At 41.0% G+C, this 20,693-nt stretch overlaps 1 protein-coding gene across 1 annotated transcript in view; it reads right to left on the bottom strand.

Moving 5' to 3' along the window:
- The window catches only part of COG2 (component of oligomeric golgi complex 2), a 128,465-nt gene extending 108,049 nt beyond the window's left edge, over positions 1-20,416 (bottom strand). The window contains exons 1-6 of the mRNA XM_075862463.1: positions 20,293-20,416; positions 18,620-18,781; positions 15,084-15,149; positions 10,490-10,570; positions 5,157-5,254; positions 3,505-3,613 (exon numbers count right to left, since the gene is read on the bottom strand). Of these exons, the coding sequence (XP_075718578.1) occupies positions 3,505-3,613; positions 5,157-5,254; positions 10,490-10,570; positions 15,084-15,149; positions 18,620-18,781; positions 20,293-20,364 (588 nt within the window). The 5' untranslated portion in view covers positions 20,365-20,416. The remainder of the gene's footprint in view (positions 1-3,504; positions 3,614-5,156; positions 5,255-10,489; positions 10,571-15,083; positions 15,150-18,619; positions 18,782-20,292) is intronic.
- Positions 20,417-20,693: the final 277 nt, after the last annotated feature.

Here is a 20,693-nt window from a genome sequence, read left to right as displayed (position 1 = left end):
TCTGAGCGAATGCGCAGTGTAGGAGGATTAGATACAGTGGTAATCAGACAGTATAACACGAATATACACGAACATAATACACACATCACATACACAAACATAACCTACCTTCTCCTGCCGCCGCCGCTGCTGCCTCCGCTCCTATTCCTTGAGTCTTCGCTGTGGACCGGAATCTGCGACCGGAAGTCGTCATCTTACTATCCGGCCGCAGCTTCCGGTCCACATGAAAATGGCGCCAGATTTCGCTCTGCCGAAGACCTTCCTTTCGGTCTGTGTGGGAGCGGCGTATGCGCCGTTCCCACACAAACGGCGTACGCTACAGTGAATGGAACGGCTCCCGTTCGAATTCTCTATGGGGATGTATGTGCCATATTCCATTTCTGTATGCGTCGATAATCGACAAATACAGAGATGAAAAAAAAAAATGGCAGCCCCCATAGAGAATTAAAAGTAAGAAAAAAGTAAAAAGTACAACACAAGAACACAAATAAATAAAAATTATTTGAATAACATACTAAAAGCAATATTATATAAAAAAAATAATTTTGTGACACCTTCCGTTTAAGTGACCCCTCTTCCCTCCAGCCTCAGTCTCTCACACTGTGTGAAGCAGCTTCATGCTGATAGGACAGCATCAGAGGCTGTGAGGTAGCTCCACCTCAGAAGAATTGCGGGTGTTGACACTTAGGCTGGATTCACACGAGCACATTACGGCCGTAATGGACGGAACGTATTTTCGGCCGCATGTCCCGGACCGAACACACTGCAGGGAGCCGGGCTCCTAGCATCATAGTTATGTACGATGCTAGGAGTCCCTGCCTCGCTGCCGGACAACTGTCCCGTACTGAAAATATGATTACAGTACGGGACAGTTGTCCGTCAGCGAGGCAGGGACTCCTAGCGTCGTACATAACTATGATGCTAGGAGCCCGGCTCCCTGTAGTGTGTTCGGTCCGGGACTTTCGGCCGAAATACGTTCCGTCCATTACGGACGTAATGTGCTCGTGCGAATCCAGCCTTACTTCTCTAGCCTCATTTGCACATTTAGAAAAATGCTCATAACTTAAAATAATAAAAGTTTTGGGACACAATTATCACTTGCATTATCAGTAAGACAGCGCCTATTACTAAACTAGTGACAGCTCTTCTTTAATACAATAAATTTAAAAGAACTTTAAATGTCCAGTGTCAGCAAATTAATGTTATTTTTTGTATAATAAAAAGTTACATACATTTTCAATATACTTTCTGTTTTAATTCCTCATTGTTTTTAAAATCTCTGCTTATGGTTATTCCAGTAGATAAAATGATGTCCATGGTCATGTGATGAACACATAGGCGCAGGGCTCATTACAGTATATGTATCAGAGCTGTGTCTTCTAAGGATCACAGCACATGTGTGTCCATCACATGACCATGGACAGAATTTTATCCTCTGGAAGTAAACAATGATAGCTCCTTATGAATAACAACAAGCAGAGATCTTGAAAACTGAGGAATTACTACAGAAATCATATTGAAAAATTATATAAAATTTTTAATTATACAAAAACAAAATAATTCAAATTCTGAAACAGGACAACCCCTTTAACCCGTTAATGTCCGGCCCATAGTCTTTTTACGTCGGTCACTAACGGGCCTTATTCCGATGCCATAGACTTTTTACGTCAAATCTCCCTGCTCTCAGCTGCCAGAGGTAGCTGAGGGCTGGGAGCATCCCTGCTCTGCCGGGTGAGATCGATCTTAGCATCGATCTCACCCGTTTAACCCCTCAGATGCGGTGCTCAATAGCGAGCACCGCATCTGAGTGGTTTTGGAGAGAGGGAGGGAGCTCCCTCTCATCCCACCGACACCCGGCAATACGATCGCCGAGTGTCTGTGTCTCCCATGGCAGCCGGGGGCCTAATAAAGGTCCCCAGGTCTGCCAGTAATGAATGCCTGCTAGATCATGCCGCAGGCATGACCTAGCAGATGCCTGTCCGTTTTAAACGGACAGGCATAATACACTGCAATACAGAAGTATCGCAGTGTATTATAAATGCGATCGGACCATCGTATAGTGAAGTCCCCTAGTGAGACTAGTAAAAAAGTGAAAAAAAAGTTTAATAAAGTTAAGAAAAAAAAATTTGAAAAAAAAATGAAAAACCCACTTTTTCCCCTTACAAACTGCTTTACTATTAAAAAACCAAAATAAAGTAAAAAAGTTACACATATTTGGTATCGCCGCGTCCGTAACGACCCCGACTATAAAACTATTAGATGACTTAACCCGCACGGTGAACGCCGTAAAAAAATTAAATAAAAAACGACGGAAAAATTGCTGTTTTCTGTGAATCCTGACTTAAAAAAAAATGTGATTAAAAAGTGATCAAAAAGTCGCATCTACTCTAAAATGGTACCAATAAAAACTACGTCTTCCCGCAAAAAAAAAGCCCTCATACAACCGCATCGGCGAAAAAATATAAACATTACGGCTCTTCAAACATGGAGACACAAAAACAAATAATTTTGAAAAAAAAGCATTTTTACTGTGTAAAAGTAGTAAAACATACAAAAAGTATACAAATTTGGTATCGTTGCAATCATAACAACCCGCTGAATAAACTTATTGTGTTATTTATACCACATGGTAAACGGCGTAGATTTAGGACGCAAAAAAGTGTGGCGAAATTTCCGATTTTTTTCTATCTCCCCCCAAAAAAAGTTAATAAAAGTTAATCAATAAATAATATGTACCTCAAAATGGTGCTATTAAAAAATACAACTTATCCCGCAAAAAACAAGACCTTATACAGCTATGTTGACGCAAAAATAAAAAAGTTATAGCTCTTGGAATGCGACGATGGAAAAACATAAAAAATATATTGGTCATTAACGTCTAAAATAGGCTGGTCATTAAGGGGTTAATATCTTCCTCTACCTAGTACCTATTCTTTCTCATATCAAAACAAACACAAAAACTGTGAGAAATCTATAAAGAATCTATATGTTGCCTAGGAGATCAGCCAATAGGAGACCAGGAACAGTAAATTACAGCCCCTTATCTAAGCCCAAACCACTTAGCCATCTGCCAGCTGAAAATGGTAGGGATTAGGAGGAAATCTACACCTGTATTATCTGTAAAATTTCTAGCTTTCCTTCTTTTTAGTCTTATTTACTTGCTGGTTTATTGTTCCTTTACCTGACCGACAACACATGATGTTTATGCTCATCATGAGCAGCAGACAGTAGCCACATGAGCATATTAATGCTGATCACGTTGGCCCTGCTACTGAGCCCATGTGATCAGGGTTGGAGCAATACATGTAATACACAGTCGCAGCCCCGTTCTAACAACAGGGATCAGAGAAAAAATCAATACTGAACGCAGCATACAAAGGGATTTATTTTACTTTATTTTTGTTTTTTTAATAAAACTTGAATTCTGAAAATAAAATTAAATAATGGGCAATTGTAATAGCATAAAAAAAAGAAAAGGTTGTATTTCTGGAGCAGTAGACTTACAGGTCTCACTTTATCTAGAAGAGGCATGCCCTTGCTTTGAACAGCATGAAACTGTAACTGATTAAATTCTGTTGCAATTCTTTCCAAGATCTGCCCGGTTAGCAATGTGCTTAAAAAAAAAAGATAAAAATAGAAAGAATAATTAAAATGACTACTAGAATTTTGTTCTCATACACCATTATATGTTCAAGAAAAGCTAATAAATAAAATAATAAAGTACTTTTTTCTCAGGCCAATACAAAAGGTAAGTAATAGTATATAGTAAAAGACATAATACATCGCCTGTATCACTGACTTAGGCCTCATGCACACGACCGTAAAAACACCCGTTATTGCGTGTCGTAATTACGACCCGTAATAACGGGCCCATAGACTTCTGTTAGCCACGGGTACCTTCCCGTTTTCTCACGGGAAGGTGCCCGCGCCGTTAAAAAAAATAGACCATGTTCTATTTTTTTATTTTACGGGCCGTGCTGCTATGCTTTATAATGGGAGCACGGCTCGGAAAAGCGGCCGGATGCCCGTGGCCGGCCGTGCTCGTAATTACGAGTCGTAATTACGAGCACAGTCGTGTGCATGAGGCCTTAAGCTTTTCTCTGTTGGTAGTGACAACACCACATTCATAGCGTTTAGTTCATCACCTGAGAAAATGCAATAGGCAGGAATGATATTTCACACATTATGAATGATGGTATCATGGGAAATATATTTTCATTAGTTGTCCCTTCCTGATTAAAGTGGTGATTTAAAAAAGCCTAGAGGAGGCAGGACAGAGCTCACCATGCCAGAATAACGTTTTGCAAGAAATGCTTCGCCTGAGGGTCTACAAAGCATTCCTTGCAAAATGCGCTTTGGCCATGGTGGGATCTTTCGTGTCTCCTCTAGGCTTTGACAGCTTATTGGTATATTCCTTCACATTTTGGGTGTTGTGTTATTATTGCTACCTTGGGGGGGGGTCATTAATTTTTATGGCTATAATTGACTATTTGCTTCCAAACTCCGGGATATTGTTTTTTCACACATCCTGATACACAAGTTTTTTAATGTCGCTACATCCGTGTCGATGATTCATAGTGAGAAAGAAGAAACTAAGGGGAAGCAGCTCTAGCGTATCACTGAAAGAAGCAAATACAGGTAGTGTGCATTCACACTCCTCAGCAACAGCGCAGCGCCTATAGTAGTAGTGTGCATTCACACTTTCACACAGATTGTACACCCAGAGACAAGAGTGTGCATTCACATTGTACAAAATTCAACGCCTATTTCTATGGGGCCGTTCACACGGCCGTTGATTTAACGGACCGCGTGAAGGGTCTGTTGAAAAATAGAACATGTCCTATTTTCATCCGTTTTCACGGATCCCTCGATAGACTCAAGTCCATGGGGATACGTGAAAACGGGACAAGCACGGGTGCAACGCGGCTGTGAAAAATGGCAGTTTTTCACATCCGAGTATGTACTCGTTCGTCTAAATCTGGCCCAATACGGCATATCATTTTGTTTTTTCTAACAGATTCAATTGGAATCTGACAGGACAAAAGGTTTTTATGGGTCTATATGTAATTGGAGGCATACAAAAGGTAGTGTAGGGCTCCATTGACCGCTCGGAGGATGTATGGAGCCATAATATCTGCATAAGCCTTAAGCCTCACCTATTCTGCTCTGTATTTTCTTTACGGTTCTGCGAGTTCAAAATGTTTTCAATCTTCTCAACAGAACGTATAACATGAATCATACTTAACACGCACATCTGAAACAAAGAAAAAAAGTTTTCCATCAGACCCATTATGCAATATATAATCTTCACAATCGCTGCATTAACAGTTTTATTTGATTAGATGAAGTACATTGATATAAAATATCATCATTGTTGCATTCCTTAACTTATATTCTGTACTTATGTACAAATAAGACATCGGTGCCATTATAATTGGCACCCGATATGTAAATTAGCTTCTGTACTATTAGAGGGGTGTTGCTGTACATGGATAAGAAGGGGGGCGTGATAGTCAGAGCTCTGACACTGTTCAGCTGCAGACAGCGTCAGAGCGGCTTCTACTGTGTGATGTCTTTGCGGTGTACAGAAACACCCCTCTAACAGGCCCCCCCCTGCATTTCCATGTACAGAACCGCCCCTGTGACAGTGCAGGGGCTAATTTACATATCGGGCGCCAACTATATCGGCACCGATATCTCCAGAACGGCTTAGACTACACACAGCCAATTCAGAGTGCCCCAAGGTCTGTGCAGCAGTGTCTGTAAGATGATGCACTCAGATGCACTGGTCTGGGGTAGTGAAAGGTTCTCTTTAAAGCAACCCTCCAGTCAAAAGTACAAATTTGACTATATGAAAAAAAATATATTCCCCAAAGTGCTTTATTAACAGTTGCCTGAGCATGCATGCATATTATATGATGGAGGAGATGTTGATCTATGTATCCCACCACTTATATCATGTATTGAGGTGGTGGAGATACATAGACGACATCTTCCTCATCTGGACAGACTCTGAAGAATCATTGCCACACTTTCATTCATTTCTGAAATAAATTGATCCTGACATCTAATTTACGATTGCACGCTCTACAGAGAGGATTCAATTTTTGGACGTAATGGTGTACATCAATGATGGGTCTTTTAAAACCAATCTATATACCAAGCCAACTGATCGTAATACACTGTTAAAATATGAAAGCTGTCATCCAAAGAGAATGATCCGTTCTCTTCCATATACCAATATGCTTAGGGCAAAGCGGATAGTGGATGATCATGTAAATTTGGATCAAACCCTGAATAGAATGATGTCTAATTTTTCACAAAGAGGCTATCCTAGACAATTATTACAAACACAAATGAATAGGATTGGAACAACTTATAGTGAGAATCCCACGCATACTCCTAGATCAAAACATATTCCGTTTATCTCAACCTACAATGACTTAAGTGGAGATGTGTCTAAGATTATTAGCAGACACTGGAACATCATAAGTAGTTATAAACAGACTGAAGAACTGAATAACACACCCCTCATGTCATATAGGCGGTCACAAAACTTGCGTGATAGACTAGTTAAAACTCAGGTAAAGGATATAAGTATAGTAGGGCAACAGACCTTATTCAAACCAAGGAAAGTAGGTAATATCCCTGGCCTTCACTGTGTCAATTGTCGCATTATGTGTAACGGCAGTGTTTTTCTACATCCCCTTACACTTAAGGAATATCAAATTAAACATTATTTAACATACGACACAGATTGGATCATTTATGTGTTGTGGTGTCCTCGCTCACTCGTATATGTGGGTGAAACAACGTGTGATTTTAAAACACGTTTAAACAACCACAGATAAGCCATTCGAAAGAAAAACCGTGACCAACCTGTGGCTAATCATTTCTCCGAAATGGGACACACCGAAAAAGACCTTAGATTTATGTTGTTAGACCACATCCCTTTAACTAGGAGAGGTGGGGATAGACATACGGCTCTACACAAATGTGAACTCAAGTGGATCTTTTTATTAGATTCCCTAAAACCAAAGGGGTTGAATATTGAGTTCAATGTAGTTAGACTATCAAACAGATAATGCCTTTGGCGTGTCATCTCTGACCTTTTGTTGTGCTCCTCCGTGACAGTAATCTAATTGTGATACTTGAAATTGATCATATTTTTCATACTGATGAAATGTTAACATTTATCTGTTTTTTCTTGTTGTACATCACAATTGGACATAGGGACCACTTACCATCTATCGACGTTTTCATATAAACTGTATTTATTGAACTTCAGATACATTGAAGCTGTTGTAAGTCTAAAGTTTGACTAGTTGAAAATTTCATTTCATATAATTGGGTGTCATCAGCGTAGAGATGGTACTGGAAGCCAAATCTGCTGATGGTTTGTCCAATAGGAGCTGTGTAGAGAGAAAAGAGCAGCGGACCTAGGACTGATCCCTGAGGAACCCCGATATCAAGGGGAAGAGGAGAAGAAGTGGAACCAGCAAATGACACACTGAACGAGCGAGCGGTCAGAGAGATAGGAGGAAAACCAAGAGAGAGCCGCGTCCTGGAGGCCAATAGAGTGGAGCATGTGAAGTAGGAGTTTGTGGTCTACAGTGTCAAAGGCTGCAGAGAGATCCAGAAGAATCAGGAGAGAGTATTTGCCGTTAGATTTAGCCGCCAAGAGATCATTTGAGACTTTAGTAAGGGCAGTTTCTGTGGAGTGTAGAGTGCGGAAACCAGATTGTAAGGGGTCAAGAATGGAGTTAGCAGAGAGATAGCGGATAAGGCGAGAGTAGACCAAGCGTTCCAGGAGTTTGGAGATGAAGGGCAGATTAGAGACTGGTCGGTAGTTGGCAGCGCTCATTAGTTGTCCCTTCCTGATTAAAGTGGTGATTTAAAAAAGCCTAGAGGAGGCACCACAGAGCTCACCATGCCAGAATAACGTTTTGCAAGAAATGCTTCGCCTGAGGGTCTACAAAGCATTCCTTGCAAAATGCGCTTTGGCCATGGTGGGATCTTTCGTGTCTCCTCTAGGCTTTGACAGCTTATTGGTATATTCCTTCACATTTTGGGTGTTGTGTTATTATTGCTACCTTGGGGGGGGTCATTAATTTTTATGGCTATAATTGACTATTTGCTTCCAAACTCCGGGATATTGTTTTTTCACACATCCTGATACACAAGTTTTTTTATGTCGCTACATCCGTGTCGACGATACATAGTGAGAAAGAAGAAACTAAGGGGAAGCAGCTCTAGCGTATCACTGAAAGAAGCAAATTTTCATTGAATATAATAAATAATTTTTTATTCTATATATGTTATGGGCAACGGAGGACATTATTAGACTAGCTGTTTACCTAGCCCTTTGTTTATATTCTTAAGGTGAGCTGCTGGATAGGATGGCCCCTGATTCTAAAAGTTCCGATACACGTTAACGTGGTTCTCTGTGGTGCGAGGCTGGTACATGAAAGTGTAACAAGTCAACACCCAGACCCCGATCCATGGTACTATGATTCACGTTGAGTGAGTCAGGAACCCTGGGTCTACGTGTGGGAGTGTAATATAATAAAAAGATACACTATATATCTATATGACTGTGGTGATTAGAGCGCTTGTCTTAAATGTGTCCCCTTTTTCCATGTACAAAACAGATCGATATAGTTAGAATAGGACCGTTGTTCCTTAGTTTTCAACAGAGTCTAACTCTTATAATTACAGCTGATGTCTCCTACCTGTAATTTTCATATCGATATGTAACAATCTTGATTCCGGCGATATTATTGACATCATTGCGCATGCGCAGTGACTAATGTTTCGTTGCTTAGCAACGATAAACTTCCGGCTATAGTTCCGGACATGCGCAGTAGATCCCTGTGAACGCCGAACTGTCAGCCAACACATGGCTTGACGTAACAGGTTCATTAACGGGTAGCTGTACGGCTCGTCATCGATTGGTGAGTGGCCCTGAAGTCCCATCCCCTACACACATTGCTGCATCTCTGATTATGCATTAATCAAATGATTATATATGTAATGTCTTTTTTAATATATTTTTATTACTAGAACTATGTCACTTACACGTATTTACACCTGTTACGCTGGATGATGTCTTTACGATATATATTTCCAGTTGTATTTAACATGCACAATGTTTCCATGATTACTCATTATGTTAAGGAGACACATGCCTTAAAGAGGCTCTGTCACCACATTATAAGTGGCCTATATTGTACATGATGTGATCGGCGCTGTAATGTAGGTTACAGCAGTGTTTTTTATTTAGAAAACGATCATTTTATGACGGAGTTATGACCTATATTAGCTTTATGCTAATGAGTTTCTTAATGAACAACTAGGCGTGTTTTACTATATGACCAAGTGGGCATTGTACAGGAGTGTATGACGCTGACCAATCAGCGTCAAACACTTCTCTCCATTTATTTATAGAGCACATAGCGATATAGCTATATCACTATGTCCAGCCACATAAACACACTATAATGTTACTGCAGTGTCCTGACAATGAATATACATTACCTCCAGCCAGGACGTCATGTGTATTCAGATTTCTGACACTTCGCTAACACAATCCCGACACTACAGCACAGCAAGCGTAATCTCGTTTGAAATGACCGTTTACAGCGTAATCTCGCAATATTACGCTTGCTGTGCTGTAGTGTCGGGATTGTGTTAGCGATGTGACAGGATTCTGAGTACACATCACGTCCTGGCTGGAGGTAATGTATATTCATTGTCAGGACACTGCAGTAATGTTATAGTTTGTTTATGTGGCTACACATAGCGATATAGCTATATCACTATGTGCTGTGCAAATGAATGGGGAGAAGTGTATGACGCTGATTGGTCACTGATTGGTCAGCGTCATACACTCCTCTGTACAACGCCCAGTTGGCCAAAAAGTAAAACACGCCCAGTTGTTCATTAAGAAACTCATTAGCATAAAGCTAATATAGGTCATAACTCAAAAATTATCGTTTTTCTAAATAAAAAACACTGCTGTAATCTACATTACAGCGCCGATCACATCATGTACAGTACAGGGCACTTATAATGTGGTGACAGAGCCTCTTTAAATATCACCTATGTTATTGGTATCACTATGCTTGAGAAAGGTCCTAAAGCTGCACAGAAATGTTGCATCTCTCCATTTGATTGAATAAATCACTTTATTTTTGCTTACATTGGAGTGCTGCTGAATTTCTTCTTGATATACTATACAATCCTTGGATCGGGATTATCTGCTGTGCACCCGTCACTGTAGTGGGATTTGCTACAGAGTGCTGCTGCTTTCTATCGATTATATATATATTATATATATATATATATATATATATATATATATATATATATATATATATATATTTATCTGGGATCTCCATAATCATAACAACCAGTACAATAAAGATAACACATATAGTACATTTATAGAGTTTGGTGAATGACATCAGTATGAGGAGTGTGGACTTACCTTCTTTTTCCTTATATCATCTTGTTTTGCTAGACGCTCATCCACCGCATGTATACTGTCATTAACAGATGTTTTGAGGCTCTGCAAATAGGAAATTACAACGTTTAAAAGTTTAGCAAAGCTATAGAGTTTGCCATATACCTATACCATTTTATTATAACAGTATAACAATATTAAAGGCTTTTTCCAGTTATATGCAATTCAAGCTTATTCACAAATAGCTTTCTAATATCCTTTGGGTTTCAATTCCTCCTAATTTTATTGATTATTTTTTATTTATTTCAGTTACTTATATAGCGCCAACATATTACGCAGCGCTGTACAGAGGTCCTCTTTTACTGTGCCCATTGGGGCTCTCATATATAACAGTATTTATTTAATGTCAAACTCCACCTTTGTTTTTGGCAATAATAGCCTTTGCCCTTGGCCGTATACCTGCATTATGACGGACCCTTTTTCTTATCTCTGGGTAATTGTCTTCCCAACTTATGCAATTGTGAGACACCTGCTTGCTTCTTCCATCCTTCATGAACTGTGCTGCATAGAGAAAAGGTCTTTTTACAAGGGCCAATGATTGGGTGAATGAGCATATTCCCGATCATTGACAGGGAAACAATCAGCGGAAAAAGGCTCGTTCATCGTCTGGTCGCAAATTTTATGCAGCATTAAATATTATCGTTGCCAGCAATATATTTCCCTGCGCTGCCGACATGATGCAAATGTATGGGGACGAGCAAAAGTAGTAACGATCGCTTATCCCCATACATAGCTCCTCGTGAAAGGCGCAAATAAGTGCCGATTAACGAGCGGTCTTGTCGATCGGCGCTTGTTTTCAAGGCCCATAACGGGCCATGTAATAGGACCTTAACTGCCACTGGCAACAGCTATTGCATCCATTACATGAAAAGAAGGGGGGCAATTCAAGCCTTACGAATGACTGACAGATTACATGAATGGGGTTGAGCAGCAATGCCAGACACAGGCTGTTTCCGGGGGGAAAAGCAGGCCCTCTCTTCTAACCTTAGACAACCGCTTTAAGCTGTTTGACTTTAATGTATAGATTCTTCTTCATTCCATCGCTTCCGCATGGACCTGACGGTGACGTCATTCATAGTGACATCTCAACGGGAGGCTGTGACTAGCTGTCACGACACGGTTAGAACGAAGTAGAATCGATATTGAAAAGTTTTTTATTTTTCCCTTTTGGAGACAAACACCTTAAAAGTGATAACATAAAAAAAAAAAAAAAGAGAAAGATGTAAAAATTATGGAAGAACCACAACTAGAGGATGTCCACCCAGTTTGTTTTTTACTTCGTAGTAAACACACAAATCACAGATATGACACAAAACAACGTTTATTTAATAGCTGAACATTCTGGCATCGTCAAACTAAGGCTTGGCAATTAATCAAATTAAATCGCCATTAGCGCCACTCAAGAGACGAACTGCAGCGCACACAGCACACCAGCCCCTGTACCACCAACACACACTTTCAAGCCCTCTCCCACAGAAGTAGGGACAGCCTTTTTCTTTCAGTTATCTCATATATCTAGTTTCCTACAAAGGACGTTGGGGGGAGGGGCTCTTCCGATGCAAGGACCGTGTTTGGGGGTCATCTATCTATTTTCCTGCCTCCCATTTTACCTGGTCTCTGCCAGATCTGAAACTCAGGACCTACTGAATGGTAGGCAGATACATTAACAGTGACCACAGACTGCACTGCTCTGTAAATCTTTTCTTTGCCTAAATACCTCAATATTGTTTTTCCTCACAGGCATAATGTACTGTTATATAGAGATATATATATATACATATATATATATATCTATTTAGCAGTACATTACAGGGAAAATAAAAACATTAAAATTAAAAGCCCCTAATGAAAAAAGTTAATTCTGTGCCAGCAAAGTTACGGTTCTAAAAGAATCACTGCCATAAAAATTACAATAAACACTTTATTAAATACACATTACAAAACAGTAAAAAAACAGGGATGTTTAGTACATCAGTGAACACATTATCTGTGGTGACCGATAAGAAAAATAATATGGCGGAATTTCTGTATTTCCCCAAATAAAAAATAATATAAATGAAAAGCTTTATCCCGTTATTGACCGGCCCATAGTGTTTTTACGGCGGCCACTAACGGGCTTTATTCTGATGCATAGGCTTTTTTACGGCGCTGCATCAGAATAAATAAACAGAGCAGGGAGCCGTTAAATCTCCCTGCTCTCAGATATCAGAGGTAGCTGAGGGCTGGGGGCATCCCTGCTTAAACAGGTGAGATCGATATAAGTATCGATCTCACCCGTTTAACCCCTCAGATGCGGCGCTCAATAGCGTGCACCTCATCTGAGTGGTTTTGGAGAGGGAGGGAGCTCCCTCTCATCCCACTGACACCCGGCGATAAGATGGCCGAGTGTCTGTGTCTCCGATGGCAGCCGGGGGCCTAATAAAGGCCCCCAGGTCTGCCTGTAGTGAATGTCTGCTAGGTCATGCCTCTGGCCCCCTTTACATCACTTCGCTCAACATATATACACACCGGGGGGGAATTTTTTTATTTTTTTTAAAAAGTGAAAAAAAAATTCAAAACCCACTTTTCTCCCTTACAAACTGCTTTATTATTAGCAAAATAAAGTAAAAAAAAGTTACACATATTTGGTATCGCCGTGTCCGTAACGAGCCCAACTATAAACTTATTACATAATTTAACCCGCACGGTGAACGTCGTAAAAAATAAAATAAAAAAACATGCAAAAATTGCTGTTTTCTTTGAAACCAGCCTTAAAAAGTGATCAAAAAGTCGCATCTACTTCAAAATGGTACCGATAAAAACTATAAGTCGTCCCGCAAAAAAAAAGCCCTCATACAATTGCATTGGCGAAAAAATAAAAGAGTTATGGCTCTTCAAATATGGAGACACAAAAACAAATAATTTTGAAAAAAAAAGTGTTTTTACTGTGTAAAAGTAGTAAAACATACAAAAACTATACAAATTTGGTATCGTTGCAATCGTAACAACCCGCTGACTAAAGGTATTGTGTTATTTATACCCAACCATAACAAATGGAATTTTATTTAATAGAGTATTTTTCCCATATTAGAGGGAAAAACATATGTAATAAATTATGGAATAAACTTGTAATTTGCATTTAAAAAAAAAAATACTGCCACAAGTCTAAAAGTGCAAATTAATCTGAAATTGAAAGGGAGTGCTTACAGGCCTTACCGGTTGTCAAAAAACGGAAACCTTACAGAACGGAGACAAACGGAAACCATTTGGTTCCATTCGGAAATCAATGGTAATGCAAACGGAAAGCTATGGTTTCCGTTTGGATTCCGTTCATGGGTTCCCCTGACAGAAAAGTCTGACTGAACCCATGAACGGAAGCCCGACGCAGATGTGAACAAAGCCGAACATACAGAAAAGTCAATCGAAAACCAGCACTAACACCTAAACAGAAGAAAACAAGGTTACAGTGGGCTTAAGAGACGCTGTCATGGATTGTAGTGGATTGGATGAAAGGGATAAATGAGGAATCTGCATTTTGTCTGGTGCCATTCTAATGAAACATATAAAGAGTCTGCCTGAAGAAAACAATGACATTTCCTCACTCATTTATTAGATGGGGTTATAATATGGCTTGCAAGTCTGGTAATGGACCAGGGAACATGGCAAGCATTACCTCAACAATCAATGCACTGTTGTGCTTCTAAAAAAAAAAGTAAAAGTTAAAGCTTTTTTTAATGTTCCAAAAAAAAATATTAAAGGTTCAAAACACCCAATTCCCATTTTTTCCCTAAACTAATGTTAATAAAAGTTAACATAACTGGTATCGCCGCATCCTTAAAAGGCGTAAAAAATAAATATTAAAACCGCCAATATTGCTGTTTTTGGTCACTTATTTTTCAGTTTCCCAGTACATTATATGGTACTTTAAAAGTCGATGAAAAAGTTAAAAAAAAAGTTATGGCTTTTGGAATGCGGAGAGGAAAAAAAGGAAATTAGCTGCGTCATTAAGGAGTTAAGGATGGTAAAGCATCTTGCCACAGAGCAAACAGTGTTAAAGATTTTCTTCATGAAAGGCATATCCACTAAACTCAATGACATGGCCAGCAAACAGCCCAGGTCTCAACCCAGTTGAAAATATATGGGGCGGGGATTTGGTTCCATTCCGCAAAGCTGATCTGTCAACCGCTCTTCGAGAAAGTTGGATTCAGCTTGGTATAGAATATTGTTTATCATTAGTGAAGTCAATGCCGCCATAAAAGCCATAGGAGAAGCAACAAAGTACCAATTGTGATCATTTTTTCTATTGGTTATTTCGTAATTTCTTTCTGTACTTGATCTAAAAAAATATGCTGTTAATTAAAATAATTTTATTTCATTTTTTTTTTAAAGGTGTGTTTCATGTAGCCAGAATGTTCAGCTATAAAACAAACATTGTCGTGTGTCATACCTGTGATTTGTGTATTTGCTACTAAGTAAAAAACCTGGGTGAACATCCGCTAATTGTACCTACGCATCAAGTGTGTTTTGTTGTAAAGAATCATGGTAACAAGAATGGAACAATCAGATGCCCCACACATACCAATACTTCTTCTTTCAGTTGTCCCAGTGGTACAGAAAGTTGACTCAGAGCTTTATCCATTCCAACCTGTATAACAGCAAAAAAGGAAAGGAGAGAACTTTAAAACAATAAAACCAAATTATTTATTTTCAGATATAGGTATTGGCACGATGCCCCAAGAAAGAAAGATGAAGTAAAGCAAAAGTACCAGTCACTTCCACTTTAAAGAGGCTCTGTCACCAGATTTTGCAACCCCTATCTGCTATTGCAGCAGATCGGCGCTGCAATGTAGATTACAGTAACGTTTTTATTTTTAAAAAACGAGCATTTTTGGCCAAGTTATGACTATTTTTGTATTTGTGCAAATGAGGCTTGCAAAAGTCCAAGTGGGTGTGTTTAAAAGTAAAAGTCCAAGTGGGCGTGTATTATGTGCGTACATCGGGGCGTGTTTACTACTTTTACTAGCTGGGCGTTCTGATGAGAAGTATCATCCACTTCTCTTCAGAACGCCCAGCTTCTGCCAGATCACGCTGTGACGTCACTCACAGGTCCTGCATCGTGTCAGACGAGCGAGGACACATCGGCGCCAGAGGCTTCAGTTGATTCTGCAGCAGCATCAGCGTTAGCAGGTAAGTCAATGTAGCTACTTACCTGCAAAAAAAAAATCTCTCTCTCTCTCTCTCTACCTCTGGGACCCACACCAATCTCTAGAACAGGGCCCCCCTAAACCCTGTTCTAGCTTTCTGCGCTCTCCCGGCCACTTGATTGTATGTGGAGTCACTGAAACAGCGTAACTCGCGGAGCTGCTCTGTTTGCGTAACTCCCATAGAGCTGAACAGTAGTTACGGAAACAGCGTAGCTCACATGCTACGCTGCTTCCGTAACTGCCATTCACTACTATGGGAGTTAGGGAAACAGCGTAGTTACCCAAATCCCTCTTTGCTCCTTAACCCTTTTACCGCATACATCACGGAAAGGGTCCCCTTCCCGCATCGTGACGTACATGATGGTGATCGCGTGGGCACTGGAGCCATTGGATTGCCATTGCAGTCGAGGGCCTAACAGCGGCCCTTAGGCCTGCCATAGCTCTATGCCTATACGGCTGCTTTCACATAAGCATATTTTTCATCAGCATTCCATCCGCTTTTTTTCTGTCTTTTAATCAATGAGGCTATTCACATGGGCATATAAAATATGTGCATATTTTTAAAACATCGCATGCACTACTGTCATCCGTATTGCAGATGGAAAACAGGCATCGAAGTCTACGGAGAGTGAATAAAATAAAGATGCATCCTTATTTGGTCCGTATGCGACGATCCGTATTACATCCGTATGTCATCAGTATTGCAATAGTTTTTCAAAGAGGCTGTCTAATGTAATTCAATTATCTCCCTAGAAGACAGCCCATCCGTATTACAGATCTGTAATACTGATGAAATACTAATGCAATATCATCCGCAATACATCCCTATTGTGGATCCATATTACGGTCGTTTACCAAGAAGTCCTAATAGGCTGCTTATCAGCATAAGGGTTTGTGCACACGTAGTGTTTTCAAGCATATTTCGGGGCGTTTACGCCTGAAAAAATGGAAACAGAATGCCTACAAACATCTGCCCATTGATTTCAATGGGAAATACAGCGTTCTGTTCCGATGGGGCGTTTTTTTACGCCTCGTTTTCCAAAAACGGCACGTAAAAAGGACGCCCGCGAAAAAGAAGTGCATGTCACATCTTGGGACGTTTTTGGAGCCGTTTTTAATTGACTATAGAAAAACAGCTCCAAAGACGGCCGTAAAAAACGCTGCAAAAATCGCGAGTGGCTTAAAAAGCGTCTGAACATCAGGAGCTGTTTTCCCGTTTGGATTTTGTGCGTGCACATACCCTTACAATGACAGGCAGTAATAGATCAGAATATTTTGCGGCGGATTACGCTATTTTTTTTCAATGGGAGACGGACGCTTCTTTTTCCTGCTAGCGGGCAAAGGCGTCCTGCACAATTTTCGGGTGGATTACGCCCAAACCTCCCATTGAAGTGAATGGGAGTAGTAATCTTCTGCCGATAGCAGCAATAATTTTGCGGCGGGACTCACCAAGAAAGATACGCCATGTGAACCCTAATAAGGGTACGTTCACATGCTGCAGATTTTGCTGCAGAAATTTCTGCGACTGAAAATCAGTTCCATTCATCTGAATGCGGTTGTTTCTGCAGCAGACAAGTTTATTTCTGCAAGTTCTATTCAGGGTATTCTACTTAGGGTATGTTCACACGTACACGTCCGATACGCCTGAAATTACGGAGCTGTTTTCAGGAGAAAACAGCTCCTGAATTTCAGACGTAATGGCATGTGCAGGCGTTTTTCGCAGCGTCCATTACGGACGTAATTGGAGCTGTTTTTCTATGGTGCCAATGGAAAACGGCTCCAATTACATCCCAAGAAGTGACATGCACTTCTTTGACGCGGGCGTCTTATTTAGGCGCCGTCTTTTGACAGCGGCGCGTAAAAAAAATGATCGTCGGCACAGAACATCGTAAAGCCCATTCAAATGAATGGGCAGATGTTTGCCGGCGGATTGGAGCCGTATTTTCGGACGTAATTCGAGGTTAACATGCCCGAATTACGTATGTAAATAGGGTGTGTGAACCCAGCCTTATAAAGAAAACCTTGCCCAGCGTGCTCTTAAGAGACCACGCTGCGACAAAAGTATTTCTCATCAAGCACATTTGTCATGCACTGCCTCGCGCTGATTGGACAGCGTCAGAGGTATTGAAGATGGCTCCACCCTGTTGGCTAACTACAGTGAATTATCATATCTGGTGCCAAAAGAACGGGGGACAATTACTCAAGATTGGGGGGAGCAGAAAAATAAAAAGGCGATGGAAAAAGGAGGGAGCAGGCTAAAGGTAATATATGTAAATTGGATGTTAGGACATGGTGACAAGTCCTCTTTAAGAATTTCTGAAAGCAGGATGTTTCCAAATGCAAAATGTGAATGAGATTTTTACAAATCTCATTTACAACTACGTCACATCCGAATGCTGCGGGCCGCAGGCTAGAAAGACGCAACTTGTAAGCCACAGCAAAATACAGTTGGAACTTAGCCTAAAATGTAACCTACTTTCAATCAGGTTATTATTGATGGGTTAAGACTGTTAGGCCTCATTCACACGAGCGTATCAGATTCACACGCGTGAAAACCGCACGTGAATCTGGTCCGTGTGGCATGCATTATTCACGCACTCGCAAAGCACATTTTTTTTTTATTATTATTTTCAATTGAATTGATGCGTTAGTCACGTACCGCACATGGATTTTCACGCACCCATTGACTTCAATGGGCGCGTAAGTGCGTGATAACGCACCAATACAAGACATGCAGTGAGTTTCACGCTGCGTGAAAAATCATGCATGTGTGAATGGCCCCATTGAAAACAATGGGTCCGTGTGCTGTGCGTTGTTTCAACGCACAGCACACGGACGCGATTCACGCTCGTGTAAATGGGGCCTAAAACATACACTAAAGTACTAAAGGTAAATAAAAAATAAACTGTACCAAATTTGTAGAGAGGTTCACAAAGTCTGCATAGTCCTTGTTGATGAGCTCAACCATGGCAGTTTTGAGGAGACGGTAATAAATCTCCAGATCATCTCGAAGATCTTCCAGCTGCACGCGCTTTCTACATTCTGACACAAAGTGGTCAACATCAAATGAGTCCTATCGAGAGAATCAAATATAAGGAAGACTGCACGATGTCAATATACAAAAAAATAAACATTAGAGACCTAAACGCAAAAGTTCTAAAATATTGAAAGTTATATGTTCTATAGTATCTCTAGGTCAGTACTAGACAGATGACAGTGCTAAAGCCAACAGACGCTCATTGGCATCAGGAAAACAGAGGGATGCAATGTTGCTGGAGGACACACTTAGGCCTGATTCACACGAGCGCTTCTCGGAAGTGAAAAACGGCTGAGGTGAATCTGTGCTCAGCGCTGCGGGACGTGATGTCACGCATCCCCCATAGATGAGAGTCTATGGAAAGATGCGTGAAAAGATAGGACATGTCTTATTTTCCCACGGACCCTTCACACGGTCCGTTGAAACAACGGCTGTGTGAACGGCCACATTGAATTACATAGGTCCGTGGGACGGCCGCTGTTTCAACGTTCGTGTGAATCAGGCCTAATTCACACGAGCGCGTTCGGTCCGTAATATACGGTCCGTATGTCGGCCGCATTTCCCGGACCGAAGACAGTGCAGGGAGCCGGGCTCCTAGCATCATAGTTATCTATGACGCTATGTATCACTGCAGGACAACTGTCCCGTACTGTAATCATGTTTTCAGTACGGGACAGTAGTTCCACGCAGAGGTAGGGACTCCTAGCATCGTGCATAAGTATGATGCTAGGAGCCCGGCTCCCTGCACTGTGTTCGGTCCGGGAAATGTGGCCGACATACCTACCATATATAACGGACCGAACACACTTGTGTGAATTAGGCCTAAGGAAGGGGTCCTGCCCCATGTAAACACTGCAAAATTAGCACAACGCGGGAAATAAATGGCAGAAGAGTCGTGTAGAAAGTGTTCTGCGGAGCAAGGGATATGACAGCCCTGTTTTGCCATATTTTTTTTGTTAATGGGGCAGAAGTGGGCAGCAGACTACGTTATTTTGCACGTAAGGTGCGTCAAACGGAAGGAACCAGGACACCAGCGCGTACCGAGCCTTCATGTAGGACTGGCTTCACAACGGCGGTCAGTTTTCCTTTGTTCTGCTCCGTCAGAACAAGCGAAATAAACAGAAGTGCCAGATCCGTCTCATGATGGACCAGCACCTATTGACTTGGGTTCCTGACATTTTACTGAAAAACAATAGCAGGCTGCACCTTTTTCTGGCATTTTGGACATAGACTAAACGTAATATTTGTTATAGCATCCATACTGATATCTGTTCTGCAGGCAGTACATACACGACACAGATGAGAGTTCAGCTCCTACAGTACGTGCGGCCACTGGGGAATAAACAGGAATATAGGACCGTATAGGAATACAATGGGCAGAGCGATTTCGGGTGTGTAACAACACTGTAGTCACTAGACACTTCTTCCTAAGCATGCAGGGGTAACCCATAGCTATACATAACCAGGCCAGTACTATATATACACACTCTACAGTGTAATGACAGGCTGCTATACGTGTACACTGGAGCTTAACGCAGCGCTCGAACCTTCATGAATTCATCTTTATCGAAACACAGGGCGCTCGGGCCCTGAGGCAGCTGCATTTTCACTCGTTCCATCGCACACCCGCTGAGGAACTCTCGGTTGACGCGGCACTTCCGCCAACTTCTAGGATCTGATGACGCAAACACAGAGAGGGTTGGTTTAGCGAGTAACCTGCAAGTCACAGCGCCACCTTGTGGGCGCCTAATGTTGACTCAGCGAAGAACTGAACCGAATAATGTAAAGTGGTTCCGAAAGAGGGGCTTATGAAACAAGTCTGTATTTTATTATGAAAGAAATGCTTACAGGGATTATTATCATGATTATTATTATTAGTTTTTGATGGGTGTCTTATAAAAGGGGACTCACGGGCCTTGTCTGTTTCCCAAACATGCACACTATACAA

Source organism: Rhinoderma darwinii, chromosome 4, assembly GCF_050947455.1.
Source record: "Rhinoderma darwinii isolate aRhiDar2 chromosome 4, aRhiDar2.hap1, whole genome shotgun sequence".
Classification (NCBI taxonomy): domain Eukaryota; kingdom Metazoa; phylum Chordata; class Amphibia; order Anura; family Rhinodermatidae; genus Rhinoderma; species Rhinoderma darwinii.
This window is presented reverse-complemented; position numbering and strand designations above follow the sequence as displayed.